The following is a 17,309-nucleotide window of genomic DNA, read 5'->3' on the forward strand; positions in this document are numbered from 1 at the left end:
TTAAACTAACAGGTCTCTAATTACTCGCATTGTACAATGTGTACTCATTGTACTCCACAAATTTCAATTCTGCATTCGTTATATCTGTGTGACACCACGTCTCTGATATTCCAACAATATCCACCTTTAATATCTTTACCAGCACTTCAAATTCATAAAATTTATTTACTATACTCCTAGAATTGGTATACATGCACATGTTCTTACTCTCAGTTTCCCTAACAATCCCCAAAGGTGCCATTATTCTCTACTGTACTATGTTCCACATATATAGTCCATCTCAGTTAACTTTTGAATTTCCTCTTCTGCCAAAATGTAGTTCCATGTTATAATTAATATTTCGAGCAACCAACATTAAAAAGTTGGCACTAAAGTCTGAATATTATATATGTGAAATGCACAAAGTACAAAGTTGTTTTGAAGACAGCCTGTGTGATTAAATTAAGTATATTTTATTTTAAAATGAAATTGTTACAAGAAAATATCCCAAATGAACTATTGAGGTAAGCCACACCTTTCCTCAAACAGTAAAAGTCGAGCTGGTGAAGGTAAGTGGCAGCATTTTATTTATTTATTTTTTTTTTTGAAAGAAAAAATGCTTGTTGAGATGTGTTCAGTCATTTTTTAACCAGATTAAAATGTCACTTTTAATTAAACTATTTACATTTTAACTGATACCATAAAAACTTTAAATGTTGTTAAATTAAGCTATACGAATTTATAAATACACAGTACTGCAAAATTTTTGTAATAACTATGATAGCTTCTTTTTTTGTTTTAGTTAGTTGTTCACGCATCGGCTTCTATGGCCATAAAGCACCTCCCAAGATTTTGCAGTACTCTAATCCAAGCTCGAGGCGGGATTCGAACCTGCAACTTTTGGGTTGCCAGGCAGGCACTTTACCCACCCGGCTAGCCCGGTCGGCACTATGATAGCTATACTACAGTTTATGAGAGAACATTTGGCAGATGGATTATAATGCCATGCTGATGTAGTAATATAGTTGGCAATTAGCAACTTCTGTAAAATCTGAAGTTTGATGAGATGGACACTACATACATGCCAGAGTGAACTATATACTAGTGAGTACCTGGTCTGCCTCCACGGGGCGAAAGTGGGACAACGTCGGGCCTCAGTAGGGGTCTGGCGGCTAAATGACCAGATGAACAACGGTACAAGGCATCACACATATACAAAGTCCATACACTTTTGAATCTCTGGCTTTTCCAGTCAACTGGTTCACCCACAATGTAAACTATGCGGAGATGGGGGAAACCCCTGGTGCCGCTTGAACCTAAACACACTTTACATATATGCACAGTCAGGAGATAATGACCTACATTAGTGTGAAGAAATTGCTCATTTACCTGAACATTCCTTTAAGTTCCGAGTAAGAGCAGTGTCTACACAGCAAAGAAAGTTAAAAAGTCTACAAATTTCTTTACGACTTCCAGGTCAAGTTAAGATACCATAGGATTTGTACACATTTCCCCCTAAAACTGGTGACAACCCAATTTTACAGAGACAAATAGTGATCCAAATCAAAGTGGATTGTATTAATACTAATAAGGTCTCATTTTGATAGGAAACAGGAACTTTGTGTATGTATCACAATTTATACTACAAGTAACTTGTGTATGTATCATAATTTAAATGTGGTAAATATCCTCAGTTGTCTAATGCATGACTTAGTGTTTATTAAAAGGTTAAAGCCCAGAGATCCATAATCTGCATTTACTCATTTAATACTATCTCTGTAGTCTGTATATGATATGGTTGTTGTTGTTATTTGGTTTTTAGGAGCATTAGCAACTAAAGCCATATTGCTCCGGGGATATGATGTGGTCATTTCTTGACCTTCCCGGATCCTGCGTATTTGGTGGTCACGGGCTCGAACCCCGGTCTAATCAAGAAGTGTGTGCTACGCACTGCCGCTCCTGCCCACCTGGCTATGGAGGCGGCATATGATATGGTGACCATCATTTAAATATTAGTGAAAAGTCATATTTGCATTTCATTCATACAGGTACTAGTTTGTACCTTGATTTCATGTAGTGAACAAGCTGCTCCCTTTTTGCATGTCAATAGTAAGCAGTTAACTCATTTAACTAGTTCAGTTATCTATTACTTATTAATCAATCAAAAAAATCATCTCACTGTATAATGCACAATCACCATATAATGGCTCCATCATATTTTTGATAATTTGATTCCCAGAGAGTCAAAAAAAAAAAAAATTTTCACTATTGTATGGTGTTTTCGCTTCTTTTGTGAAATTAAGTATCAGTGAATACAACTTATTTTTTAAACAAAAAAAAGTAAATATATTCAATGTTTTACTCTAAAAGCTGATGTATATGCATACATGTTTGTAATTTTTTTTTAAATTTTTTTAAAGAAGTTTCTCATTTCTGAGATGTTTGTAATTTAATATTATTGTAATTATTTTATTTTCAAATAATGAACTATGTTATGCCTGAAACTAATTTTGTGAACTTAACTACTAATTATACATAACAAAAATTTAATTTAAAAGTAGAATATGGATAAACCAATTAATCATAATGCCTCACTAAGTATATCAGAGGTTCTCCATGACATTAATAACTAAACAAAAATTATTGATGTCATGGAGTATTTCAAATTAACAAATTAATATTATTATTTTATCATTATACTTCATAACATTAATAATTATTCAACTAAAAAGCAGAACCAAGAGTCCACCATTATACATATTTCAAATAGTGCATTTTCCTAAAAGTTGGTTGCCAAACACAAGATTAACCTCTAGAGCAGTGGTTTTCAACCTTTTCTAATAATGGCACCCTTAAGTAATTTATTTTATTTTGTGGCACGTGTGTATATATATATATAATATAAAAAAAAAAAAAAAAAAGTTATATGATAGTTATTATAATAATATAATTATAAACAGAATTACAAGTTATAATACAAATTATATACACTCATAAAATAATTTTATTCTTTATAGAGAGGTACTAAATAAACATCAATTATAGATCACTGAAAAATTAAAAAGATACCATGCAATGGAAGGTATTTAAACACTTGTTGGTTTATGTAAACTTTTCAATGAGATATTTGTGCCTGGTGTAATTTGCAGATCTTTTTGATATTAGCATTAGCAAAGGCACATGATGCAAAAAAGCAAGTTTATATAGCATCAGCAAAAAAGAAAGAAAGAAAAAAAAAAACCTTATTTCACCCATCCACTCACTCCAAATGTTTGTCAAGTTCTGCCTTGAATCTATTTAAGCTATCAACTTCTACAACAACAGATGGAAGTACGTTCCACCAATCAACCACCCGCTGGCTAAAGGCAAACTTCCACACATCTATCGTACAACTGTCTTTCCTCAATTTGAATTTATGCCCTCTCAGGCAATTATTCTGGGCAAGAGGAAGAATCCTATCTGCATTGAGCATGCTCAAACCATTCAAGGCTTTATACACCTCAATGAGATCACCTCGCAGGTGCCTAGTCTCCAGACACCGTAATTTGCAAAACTTCAGCCTTTCTTCGTAAGAGCAACCCTTTGTTCCATTCACTAATTTTGTTGCCCTTCTCTGTACTCGTTCCAACAGCTCTACATCCTTCTTAAAATGTGGCCTCCAGACCTGTATACAGTACTCAAGGTGTGGCTGACCATTGCCTTATACAATGGGATAATGACCTCCTTATCCCTGCTAAAAAAATTCCTGTATATCATTGACAAGACACCATGAGCTACTCTTGCAGACCGTCTGTACTGCTCAGAAAACTTCATGTCTGCCTACACAATTACCCCCAGGTCCTTTTCATTCTCTACCACTGTCAGTGTGGTACCACAGAGTTGATACGTTACTCTAGGATTACTGCTCCACTTATGTAGTACTTTACATTTGTAACTGTCAATGTTAAACTTCATTTGCCACCTCTCAGCCCATCTGCTCAACTTTTCTAGATCCTGTTGCAGCAGTGTATTGTCATTAGTGTCCTTAACAACCCTGCCAACCATCGTATCGTTTGCAAACTTGGATATTAACCCTGATATACCATTATCAATATCATTATAAATACAAAAAATAACAATGGACCCAACACTGAACCCTGAGGGACTCCACTAATAACATTAGTCCACGAAGAGCAGTGTCCATTGATTACCACTCTGTCTTCTCCCGCTCAACCATCCCTTTATCCGTAGCAGTAATTTGCCTCCAATGCCACACTGCTCCAATTTGTGCAGCAGTCTTCCATGTGCAACATTATCAAAGGCTTTTCTAAGATCCAAATATATGATATCAAAGTTATTCTTTGCATCCAGTTCCTTTGTGACTACATAGAACTTCACTACTTTTGGTAGGCGCAATATGGCCAAAGTAGCCCTTGCGCCAGAAACTCCAAAACAACAACAACAACCTTTGTGACTACATCATAGTATCCAATCAAATTAGTCAGACAAGACTTCCCCTTAACAAACCCATGCTGTGTCCAAGCTATAACTGAAGTCTTGTCTAGAAGATCCTGCAATGCTTCTTTAACCAGTGCCCCCATTAATTTCCCTGGAACAGAAGTTAAACTAACAGGTCTGTAATTACCTGTGTCTCCCTTTGATTCTCCTTTGTGGATTGGGGTCACATTTGCACATCTCCAATCCATGGGTACCTCACCTGAGTCCAGGGAAACTCTCATAATTATGGCCAAAGGTTTGCTTACTTCCTTTGCCGCCTCCTTTAATATAACTGGATAGATTCCATCCACCCCAGGTGCCTTTCTTGTGTTTGTCTTCAACAATTTCTCCTCCACTTTACTCTCAGTTATTACAAGATTATCTAGCTTACTGCCAGAGTTGAATACACCTCTGGCATTCCCTTCCCTGAATAACTCCTCATGTGTGAATGTCGATGCAAAATATTCATTTAGTTTGTTAGCTACCTGAGCAGGATCATCGACAGTTGAACCATCGATATCAAGTGGACCAATCTGATTCATCCCCTTCATTCTAGAGTTTACAGAAGTAAAGAACTCTTTGCTGTTTTTCTTTGCATCCTTTGCCAAAGATTTCTCGTAATCTGCCTTCATCTGCCTAACCTTCTTTGTAACTTGGTTACAGACCAGCTTATATCTATCATAGGCTTTGTGTCACATGTTAATTTATATGTATCCCATGCATTTTTCTTCTCTGTTACATGTCTAATTAGTTCATCTGACATCCATTTAGGCCTAAATCTTGAACAATATTCCTTTGTTGGTATGAAAAGTCTAGTAGCTTCCAAGATTAATTCTTTGAATGCTTCCCATTTTGAATTTGCTGTTGGTAACATCATCAGTGTAGTCTCTCCTGTTAACAAGCACAGACCAGGCTGAGAAAAATTCTACCCCTTGAGCCTTGCACAATCTCTCCAGGGCAGAATTGATCGATAAGGCTCTCATCATATACTCTTTCCTATCGTGTTTGGACAGAATTGCAGACACTTTCAAATTCAACCCTAATTCACGGCTTTTTTACAACAGTGACCTGTACTTGTTAAGTAATTCTGCCGGTCTCTTACTCTTAATATCATTAGGGCCAACGTGTACAACTATATCACCTTTTGTGCCCTTAAAGGATGATATCTGCTCTGCAAAGTCATCAGCCTTTGCCCCTGGCAGAAACACCCTTGTCCTGTTCCATCTATCTTTTTGCACAATAAGTTTCCCGTTTCCCCTGACAATAGAGTCCACTACAACAACTAGTTCCTTTAAGACCAGCGCATTCTGCCTTGGAGGTTGCCGCTGTGTTGCGTGATGTTCTAGTGCAAACTCTGGCATTGATGTGGGCAGCTGAGAGCTTGATGGGCCCCTCAATTTAAATCCTTCGAGGGTCCACCCTGTCTTTCAAGCTCTCATATAAGCCCATAACAATGCCGAGTTGGCACCTGATTTCCTTACATCGCACACCCACAAAGACATTCCCCTTGGCAATATCATGTCCCGTTCCTGATTGTCCACAAACATCAAACAAGCAGTGCATTTCAATAGGCTGTGATTCAGAGGACAACCCCCCCCCCTCAGTTCTCCCCTGAGCCACAGCACTTCCACTAGTTTGAGCTTTTTGCTTTGCTGCTCTGGTCTGAGTCATGATTTCTATTCAAGTTCAATAAAATTCCAATACAAAATATAACCCTAAACCTATATCCAAATGCTGTTATAACAGTATATATATGTATTTTGGTATCGAATATTATCTCTGAGTTATGTTATATGGCTTTCTTATCCCCTGTCAACTTATATGTATTAATTTATGATGTTACGTTTGTAATAACTAGGTCACTATATTTATTTAGTTAAAAAAGTACAATTCAATTGACAATGAAATTTAATAAGTATTAATAAATTTTACTGATTAATTGATACTAGTATACTCGCTATCTAGTTTTCCGTTAAACCTTACGCTAGCACACATTGTATCGTATAATGGTGGCAAGTTACGAACGGTTAATCTACAGATACGAGGTATTATTTACTTTACAAATTGCACTATCTAAATTGAAAATAAACCACGGAGCCTGACTAGGTCTATAAGCTACTTATAGAAAATAATTTAATCTAACAATTAAGTCAGTAAAGTGGCTAAGTATAATTAAAAACTTTTTGTTCGCAGGAGCTGCAAAACCTGTCCACACATGGATTTGATACCTATACCGATACTAAGTATAACCTACAAAATCTCTATCTAAATTCAATTTAAACTAAAGTATTGTTACTAGGAATATAAAGCAACTCTAAAAAATAAATTAATATGCCAATTTATGTCAATAAAAAAGCAAACACTTCTCTATTTGCTGGACCCGTAAAAACTTTGCCTGTTCACATGTACTCTAGCACCCAATCCATTAGGTGGAATACTGGAGAGATATACTCTCATTTCTTCCCCAATCATTTGTAGTTTCTCTCTTTGTTAGTTTTTATAGTGGTTTTTAGTGGTTTTTTATAGTTGTTAGTTTTTATAACTTACATAGGTAAGGTGCAGAAAATTGCAAAAGAATTACCACAGCTTTTTTCACAATATGAGGATATTCATTCCTCATCTCTAACCAGAATTCGTCGATAGATACTTCTTTATATTTTAATTTCAAACTGCCATCATTATGCATTTCAATTAACTCCTCCTGATCTTGACACTGAGCTTAGAATGACTTAAAACTGATGCAATAAATGGGTTCCTCTACCAGTCTTGGTCTTCAGTATGTAAGTTTGGAAAAGGGTACTGAATGTTTTTTTCCAGTGCTACAAGATGCTCAGAACTCAATGGTATTTTTTCTTTATTCTCAGTTGTAGAAATGCATGGAAACATATCCACGTTGCTTCCCTTCAAACTTAACTTATCTCTCAGAGCTTTGATTCTGTCAGTTGAAGATAAGATATTTTCAACTTTGCCTGGCATACTGAAATTAATGTTGTTTAAAGTTTCAAAGATATCAATTAAATGACAATTTGGCATATGAATTATCATCTGCAAGTAACATACAAAATTCTTCTTGCTTTTCAATGGCAAAGAAAGAACAAATCTCAACCAACAGTTCAAGCACTCATGGCAATACTGTCTCTAGAAAGCCATTTTGTTTCCAATGAAGGAGAATATTAACATGTTTTGCCCCAACTTCTTCACAAAGCTTGGCAAAAAGATGCGATTTAAGTCTTTTATATGGTAAACCATTATCACAACTGCATCTAGAACACTTTTCTAATCATTACTGAATGTTTTCCCAGCCAGCACTTCAAGATGAAGAAAGCCATGTGTTTTTATGACATCACTGTTAACTTTCTTCACTAAAGATACAAACCCTTTCACTGAGCAGACTATTGATGGAGCACCATCTGTACAAATTCCCACACAAGATTTCCAGCAGAAACCATGAATTTCCAAGTAGGTACTTAATGTTTTGAAAACATTTTGGCCTATCGTTGTTTCTTCAAGCTCTTTACAGCAAAAAAATTGATCTACTATTTTATCATTATGGACAAAGCGAATAAATGCAAGTAGTTGAGCCTTTCCTCCAATATCAGTTGATTCATCTACTTGGAGTGCAAAAATCTCACTTTTCTTCACTGAGGCACATACACTTTCTTCTATACCTGCCGACATATCACTAATCCGTCTGCTAATGGTATTATCGGAAAGAGGAATTTTTTTAACTTCACTGAAATGATATAGCATTAGAGAGGCTACTACTTCTCTTGAGCTTTATTATAAATTTTGGCTATTTTGGTAAAACTCAGACTGCTTTCTTTGGTTATTTAAAAGTCTCTCAAAGTAAATTCTAGGCTTGTTAGCCAAATGACTATGTTTTAGAGTTAAATGTCTCTTTAATTTACTAGGTACCATTGCTTCTTTGAACAATATGTCACCACAAATAATGCATTTTGGGCCAGGACTACCTTTATCCCCACACCAAGTAAATCCATGTCCCAAATAACTGTCCAAATACTGACAATTTTTCTTCCTTACTTTCACAGCAGACTTGCTCGAAGAGGGAACAGTTATAATTATTCTTTCTTTACTCGAACCTCTACCTTTGTCTTCTTTACCACAATCATCTTGATGTTTGTCTTCTTTTTTGACTTCACTACAATCATCATCATGTCTTCTTTTTTGCCTTCACTACAATTATCATCATGTTTTCTTCATAACAAACTTGTCCATCTCACTATCAAGGGTATTTTACTAACTGAAATTTGTGTTGGCAATGGGTCAGTACAGTACGTAGGTAAACATAGCAGCTGATTATCCAATCTCTTTAGTCATTATTTGTAATGAAAATTAATATCTTTTGCACCACGCTACTTCCGCAGTGCTGTGTCTTGTTGCCACAAAGTAAATTTAAAATGTTTTTATTTCCAGGAAAATATAATATATCCAAATAAAGATTTCTTCCAAGTAGCCAAATATACCTTCAATATATGTAAGCAACTTATCGTCGAGCTTAATTCGATACATAATTCCTGGGGTACAAGTTTGTGTCATGTCAAGTCCCACTCGACAAGGGAGCACAAAAGGTTGACTGTAGCATAATGGTGTATGTAATGAAATTTATCTTTTATAACTGAGGTTTTTTTGTATTTTTTTTTTATTTTGGAATTGTAAATAGAATGATCAGTTTACATATGTAAATACTGTCATTGTGATTTATGGAACACAATAATAAGAATGTACCTTTTTATAAGGAAATAAATATATAAATTTTTAAAAAATATATGTTTAAGTAACTTAACCCAAATTACGTGGCACCCAAGTTGAAAACCACCACTCTAAAGGTTTGGAGATTTAATATCAAAAATGCAATTTCCGAAAACTTTTCAGCATGCTGTATACACCTAACAAATGTAAAGAACAATACATACCTTACAGTCTTATCATCTGAGGCACTGACAATTCTTTTATTATCATGAAGAAATAATGCATGCTTAACAGGTGAGAGATGTCCACCAAATACCTGAGGATCTAGTGAAATAATGTCAAAATATTTCAGTTAACGCTTTAATTAATTTGAAATTAATTTAATTAATTAATTTGAAAGTAATTGTGGGAGGTATATAATAATAAATGGAATGTCCAATTGATTTATGGTGCTATTATTCTGATTTCAGTGTTCATTCACACTTAACACTAATCAACAACCATTTTGTAGCCAGAGAAAGAAAGAAACATTTTCTACTAACATTTATGTACAGAACTAAAGTGAAGCTTAAAAACAATCAATCACATCAGGGTTTTAATCCCCCCCCCCACTCGGCCAAATATTCGATTCTTGTGCTCAACAATTTGATTTTTGAGGATCTAAGGATCCTAACCCATGATGCAAAGAAAGCAAGTATACTTATTATTTATTATTATCTTTGTTATTATATAATTATAAATCTAATTAAACAGATTTAATTTTTGCAACTATATGCTGATCATAATGGGCAAAATTTCAAATAAAGTTGAAGTCATTAGATTTACAAGCTGAATAGTGTTCCCAAAAAAACAAAAAAGTCCAAGGCAACATATGAATATTATCTGAAATTTGATTTTGTGTTCCTCAATAACTGTTCTCCTCCTCAACCTAAATGTCTTATTTGTCTGGAACAGTTGTCAAATGAAGCAATGGTGCCAAGGAAACTACATCAGCACCTTATCACGAAACATGCCTTAAGAGGAAAAAGATTTAAACTTTTAAAAACATCTGCAAACACAAAACAAGAAACAAAGTTCTTTCGTGAGATCAGTTCCGACAGCTTGAGACTGTGTTCAAGAAGCAAGTTACAAAGTCGCACAATTAATAGCTATAGCCAAAAAAAGTCTCAAACAATTGCAGAATCACTCACTTTGCCGATCTGGAGGATGTCAACACTGTGTTTGGGACCAATAAAGCAAAGGAAGTACAAAAGGTACCACTTTCAGATAACACTAACTGAAGATGCATTGTCAATATGTCAGTTGACTTAGAAATAATACTAATCCAAAGAATCATTGATGCAAACTAAATTAATACTTTTGAAAGAAATAAAATTTTGTGGAAAAACTGTGTAAGCATTTGTACCAATGGCAGCTGCAACAACAGGAAGGGTTAAAGCGATTTGCAGCAAGAGCTCAAGTTTGAAAACCCTGTGATTCAAATAATACATTGTTTTCTTCACATAGAAGCCCTTGTATCAAAAAGTCTGCCTGTAGGTTTGAAATCCACATTAAATATTACAAAACAGCAAATCCAATAAAATCAAAACCACTACAGTCCCATCTGTTTTCAGCATTATGCAAAGAAATTGAATTAGAATACCAATCTTTGCTGTTTCATACTGAAGTGTGTTGACAGTTCAAAGGAAGTTTTGTCAAGAAAAAGAATTCAAAAATTTTTGCGAAAGACTCTCAATATACAAATTTCTGAAGGATAATTATTGGCTTCAAAAAATGGTCTACTTAACTGATATATCTGATCATCTGAATGAACTTAATCAAAAACTGCAAGGATCCTACGAGAATAAGTTAAGTTGTGCGGACAAAGTTAATGGAGCCGAAGATAAAATTCTAATTTGGAAAAATGAGGTAAAGAAATGGCCTACTTCTGATATTTAATCAGTATTATAATTTAAATCCTAAAGAAAAAGTATAAAAAGTATTAGGACTTGTGGAGCAACAATGAATACGAAATTATAAGTTGGGTACGAGATTACAGGTGCCAGAATGCAGAATTTTATGCTCATGAAAACAGATAAGTTTTTTAGAAATTACAAAAAACCTTATCTGTTTTTTGTGTATTATTGTATTGGTTCTTTGGCGCAAATATCGTTGCATATAATGAGTAGTGCAGAGGAATGGTAAGGTTTTAATTCTGATAAATAAGTAGCTCGAAGGTTCTAATCACTAGTTGGACATATATAATTTTTGTATTTAGCTGAGGATTTTTTACTTTTTAGCAAGGATATAACTAATTTAACATTGCGATCATTATGGTATAGCGTAAGGTATATCTCGAACTTGACAGCATAACATATAACATAAAACTAGATAGTGTAATACATATCACTGCATTTGGGGATCTATTAGCGTAGTGTAGGAAATTGTTAATCAATTAAACTGTATCTAAACGGAAATCGTGCCCTCAGACTAGAGCAGCAAACCAACCGGCACAAAGTAGCAGGATTGCTGTGGCTTGAGGGAGAACCGAAGGGGACGATTCTCCAATGCATCACAGCCTAAAAAAATGTGCAACATTCTGGAACAGGACATGATCCAACCAAGGAGAATGTCTTTGTGTATGCTGGTGTAGTGTGAAGAAATTATGGCCCAACTCAGAATTCTGATAAGCATTTATGAGAGTTTGAAGAGTAGAAGCCCTCGAAGGAAATAGGGGACCCATCAAGCTCTCAATGCCAGAACTCACTCTTGTGCATCAAACAACAGAGTGGCAATCTTCAAGGCAGAATGACCATGCCCCACAGGAGCAGGTTATTATAGGTGACTACTGTCAGAGGAAACAGAAGTATGGTGTGAAAGAAGGATAGGTGGAATAGAACCAGAATATGCCTGCCAGGAACAAAAGCAGATATCTTTTAAGGGCACAAAAGGTGATATTGTTGATATTAAGATTAAGAAATCTGAGGACTTACTTAACAAGTATAGGACAATGTTGACAAAAAGTCGGAAGTTAGGACCGCATTTAAAAGTGCCTACAATTCTGCCTAGACATGATGTGATGAAGTATTTGTTAAGAACCTTGTCAATTAATTTGGCCGTGGAGAGAATGTGCAAGGCTCATGGTGTAGAATTTTTATCAGCATGATATATGCTTGTTAATAGGAGAGACTGTTTTTACAGGGATGGGATACACTTGGACAAAAGGGATGCAAGAATATTTATTGATGCTATGGAAGCATGTGGGTCGGAAAACTGCTAGCTTGGGGAGGGGGGGTTGTTATTTGTTTGTTATTTAGTTTTTAGGAGCATCAGCAACTAAGGCCATATTGCTCAGGGGATATGTGGTGGTCATTCCCTAACCTTTCCACATCCTCCGTATTTGGTACTCACGGGCTCGAATCCCAGTCTAATCAAAAAGCGTGTGCTACGCACTGCTGCTCCTGCCCACCTGGCTACGGAGGTGCCCTTGGGGGATGGGGGGGTACACAGACTAATAGTGTAACTAAAGCCACGGGCAAAGGTAAAAGTGATTTTTGCATTGCTATTACTGGTATGGACAGCAACCTGGAAAGCAGTGCCTGGAATTTCAGGTCCTGCTGTGGGTCATCAAAGAACAAATGAATACATGCCTGTATTAGGGGTAACTAAGGGTAGGAATACATGCACATATACTAACACTAGGAGCACTGTAAACAAATTTTATGAATCTGAAGTACTGATTAAGTCATCGAATGCACACATTCTAGGAATAGTAGGCCACTCAGACATAAGTGATACCGAATCTGAATATGGGAGGTACTTGTATACAGGAAGGACAGGACAGTTGGAGGGGTTATTTCCTTAGTTAAGAAGAATATTAAATCTAAGGCAGTGTATCCAGCTGACTGAGTGAAGAGTGCAATGTTGAGTTGATTTGGTGTGATAAAAGCACTGGAAAAGCAAAATTGAGAGTAGGAGTTTGTTATAGGCCTGATGAGTATACCAAACAGCTATACAGGGAAATAGAGTTAGCCAGCAAATCAGAATGTCTCATAATGGGGGATTTTAAGTTTTCAGATGTTGACTGGAATATATGAGTTGGTCACACACAAACTAGCAAGACTTTTGTAGATTTCTTGGATAACTGTTTTCTACAGCAGCATGTTAGAAAAACAACAAGAGGAAGCAATACTCCTAATCTGCCTATCGCCGTACATTCTTCATGCATTAAGAATCTGCAGGTAAAAGACCCACTGGGTGGCAGTAATTACAGTGTACTAATGTGGAATTTAATTAACGACATTACTGTTGAGGGTAAAGGCAAAGGCTTTCGTAAATCGGCTTTTGTAAGGATGACTACAGAGGTCTCAGAGTTTTTGGATTGTGTGCAGTGGGACCAACTGATGATGTTACTAACAGCAAATTCTAAATGGGAAGTATTCAGGGAAGTAATCAAAGAAGTTACTAGGCTTTTCATACCAACAACGAAATATAGTGGATCCCTGCTTGGTTCATTATACGATCAAACTGCTTTACGATTGACTCTCCATAATAAAATACTGTTCACTATACAATATTTGATAAGCACCGGTTATTGTGTTCACGTTTGTGAATTGAATTTTAATCCTATTAAATGGCGATTCTAATAAGTGAAAATAGGAGGATTTTATACACGGGCTATAAAAGTAAAGATCACAAATTTACACTTTATTACATTACCAATTAACTAAATTAAATGATGCATTAAAATTAGAAGAATATTTTCCACAGGGCAGCAAAATAAATTTAGGCTAACATACATAGCTTAATTAATACATACTGTAATTTGTACATACTAACTAGTTGATATTTCTGTTCACTAACATTTGGGGGGAGGGTAAAATTTAAAGGACCGCATTTGAAGGAACACATTTCACCATAATAACGTAAAAAAAACCTACAGAATTCCAGCTATCGGTATTATTGCAAATGCAATAAGATTGAGTTTACTACCCATTTATAATAAATTGCACTAACAGAAAAACCCAATAAACCAAAAACTGCAAATTGTTTTATGTTAGTGACCTCAAAAAATGTGCTTTAGAAAAATATCACAAAGGCATTCAAAATTGATTCTTATAACTGAACATATGATAACGATGAAAGTGTAGTGCATTTTAATGATTTTAATTGGCTTTTTGAAATTAAAGCAGCTGATTCCACTAAGAGTGATCATGTTACCTAGTGCCTAAAGCTTATTTCACTTTGTGATGGGATGGGCTTACAATTGTCTCCGACCGAACCACGTAGTCTTGTCTGAGTGGTCCTTACAGCCAATAGCAGAGTTTGTAAATGTGTTGGCTACATGTTTTGTTTTGCATCCTTTAGTTGAAGTGATTTTTTGTGTTGTGCTTTAATCTATATATTAGTTTTAATCAATATGTATAATTTCCATTTTAAAAATCACCTTTTAGTGAGATAAATAGCTCAGTTATACATCGAAAATTTCAATTTCCGAGATCTTGGAACGAATTACCAAAAAACAATGTGTTATTGGGTTCACATTATGATATTTTCAGGATATGATGGTGTTTCTGGAACAGATTAATATCGAAAAGCAGGGATCCACTGTACTGTTCAAGGCTAAGACCTAAATGGATGTTAGATGAACTACTCAGACATTTGGCAGAGAAGAAAAGTGCATGGGATGTATATATATTATCAGCTGATAAAGAAGCCAGTGATAGATATCAATTAGTTTGTAATCAAGTCACAAAAGAGGTTAGTCAAGTTAAGGCAGATTATGAGAAGTCTCTGGAAAAAAATGCAAAGAAAAAGACCAAAGACTTCTATGCTTATATTAACAGTAGAAGGAAGGAGTGGAATCACATTGGCCCACTTGATGTTTATGGGGTAACTGTTGATGGCTATGCTCAGGTTGCGGACAAATTGAATAGGTAATTTGCATCTAAATTCACACATGAGAAATTCTTTAGGTAAAGGGGTATGCCACAAGTTTATCAAAATAGAGAGGAGCTAAATGACTTTGTGATAACTGAAAGGAAAGTGGAGGAGAAATTGAGGATGGGCACAAAAAAGGCACCTAGAGCACAAGGAATCTATCCAATTATATTAATTAAGGGCGGCAGAAAGGAGGTAAGCACACATTTAGACATAATTATGAGAGCATCCTGGGATTCATGGGAGGTCCCTATGGACTGGAAATGTGTGAATATGTCCTAAATTCATAAAGGGGGATCCAAAAGGCAACATGTAATTACACTGACCTCCAGGTAAAATAATGGAATAACTGGTTACAGAAGGCATGCAATTATACTGCAATTACAGCATGGATTTGTCAAGGGGCAGTCTTGTCTAAGCAATCTGAAAGATTACTGCAGTGACCAAGGAACTGGATGCAAAAACTAATTTTGACATCATACACTTAGATTTCAGGAAGGATTTTGATACTGTTACACATAAAAGACTGCTGTAAAAACTGGAGCAATGTGACATTAAGGTAGGTTACTGCTGCAAATAATGGAATGATTAAGTGGAAGAAGACAGAGTAGTCATCAGTGGGCACTGCTCTTTGTGGACCGATGTTATTAATGGAGTTTCCCACAGTTCAGTGCAAGGTCCATTGTTTTTTCAATATTTATCAATGATACTGATGAAGGTAATCAGGCTTAATGTCTAGGTTTGCAGTGATACAAAGGTTGGCATTGTGGTTAATGACAGTCATGAGGGTGAGCTACTGCCACAAGATGTAGGAAAATTCGGTTGATGGGCAGAGAAACGGCAGTTGAAGTTTAACATTGACAAATGAAAGGTACTGCACAGGGACAGCAGTAACAGCAGAGTAACTTATCAACTGTGTGGTGCTAAACTCGGGGTAGTGGAGAATGAAAAAGACCTGGGGTAATTGTGCAGTAAGGCATGAAATTCTCTGAGCATTGCAGACATGCTGCCAGAACAGCTCATGGGGTTTTGTCAAGGATGTACAGCAACTTTGCTAGAAAGGATAAGGAGGTAATTATCCCTTTGTATTCAAGTGAGTACAACGGGATAATTACCACATCTTGAGTACTGTATACAGGTCTGGAGGCCTCACTTTAGGAAGGGATGTAGATCTGCTGGAATGGGTGCAAAGAAGGGCAACCAGATTGGTGAAGGGGACAAAAGGATGTTCTTACTAGAAAAGGCTTCAGTTCTGCAAATTGCAGTGTCTGGAGACTAGGCACCTGCAGAGAGAGAGATCTGATGAAGTGTTTAAAGCCTTGAATGGATTGAGCAAGCTAAATGTTAATGTTATTTTAACACTTGCTGAAACACATGAGTGTGCATATATTCAAGTTGAGGAAGGATTGCAGGATAGATGTGCAAAAGTTTTCCTTCAGCTAGCAGGTGGTTGATTGTAGGAACAGGATTCCACCTGTTGTTATGGAAGTGGATGGGCTGAATAAATGCAAGAGAACTAGATAAATTCTTGGAGGGTACAGATGGGTGAAGTATTTTTTTTTTGGCTGCTGCTATATCTTGCATCTAGACAAATAATGCTCTCTTGCATCACATGTCATTACTACTACATCTTTGATACTACCTGAAATGAAATTAAACAGTTCAATTGTGTTCAAAATCCATTTCCACTATCATCACAAGATATTTTAAAATTAGATTTGTCAGTAAAACAAAAGGAAGAGCTATTATATTTAAAGCATGATTGCACTGTTGCAGTCATGCTTAAAGAGATTCTGTTATTCAAATTCTGGCTAAATGTTTGTTTTTGTTTGTTTGTTATTTGGTTTTTAGGAGCATTAGCAACTAAGGCCATATTGCTCTGGAGATATGCAGTGGTCATTCCCTGACCTTTCCGCATCCTCCGTATTTGGTGGTCACGGGCTCGAACCCCAGTCTAATCAAGAAGCATGTGCTACGCACTGCTGCTCCTGCCCACCTGGCTACGGAGGTGCCCTGGCTAAATGTAGAAAAGTTGTTTCCATCAATCAGAGAAAAAGGAAGCAGTAAATATTTTTCTGCCATTTGCTACCACTTACTTGTGTGAACAAAGCTTTTTTGTTGATGATTACTATCAAGAATTTAAAGAGATAATTTTTAAGAAATCTGGATTAGGACTTGCATTCAGCTCTTTCAAGCATTAAACCAGATATCAAACTGAAGCACAA

The 17,309-nt window shown here is 35.9% G+C and overlaps 1 protein-coding gene across 1 annotated transcript in view; it reads right to left on the bottom strand.

The window, feature by feature from the left end:
- Positions 1 to 17,309, bottom strand: part of wmd (serine-threonine kinase receptor-associated protein wmd) — a 99,167-nt gene that overhangs the window by 33,372 nt on the left and 48,486 nt on the right. Inside the window, exon 4 of the mRNA XM_090388044.1 lies at positions 9,390 to 9,489. Within this exon, the coding sequence (XP_090244170.1) occupies positions 9,390 to 9,489 (100 nt within the window). The remainder of the gene's footprint in view (positions 1 to 9,389; positions 9,490 to 17,309) is intronic.

Source organism: Mastigoproctus giganteus, chromosome 13 (assembly GCF_048544385.1).
Source record: "Mastigoproctus giganteus isolate SK-2022 chromosome 13, ASM4854438v1, whole genome shotgun sequence".
NCBI lineage: Eukaryota > Metazoa > Arthropoda > Arachnida > Uropygi > Thelyphonidae > Mastigoproctus > Mastigoproctus giganteus.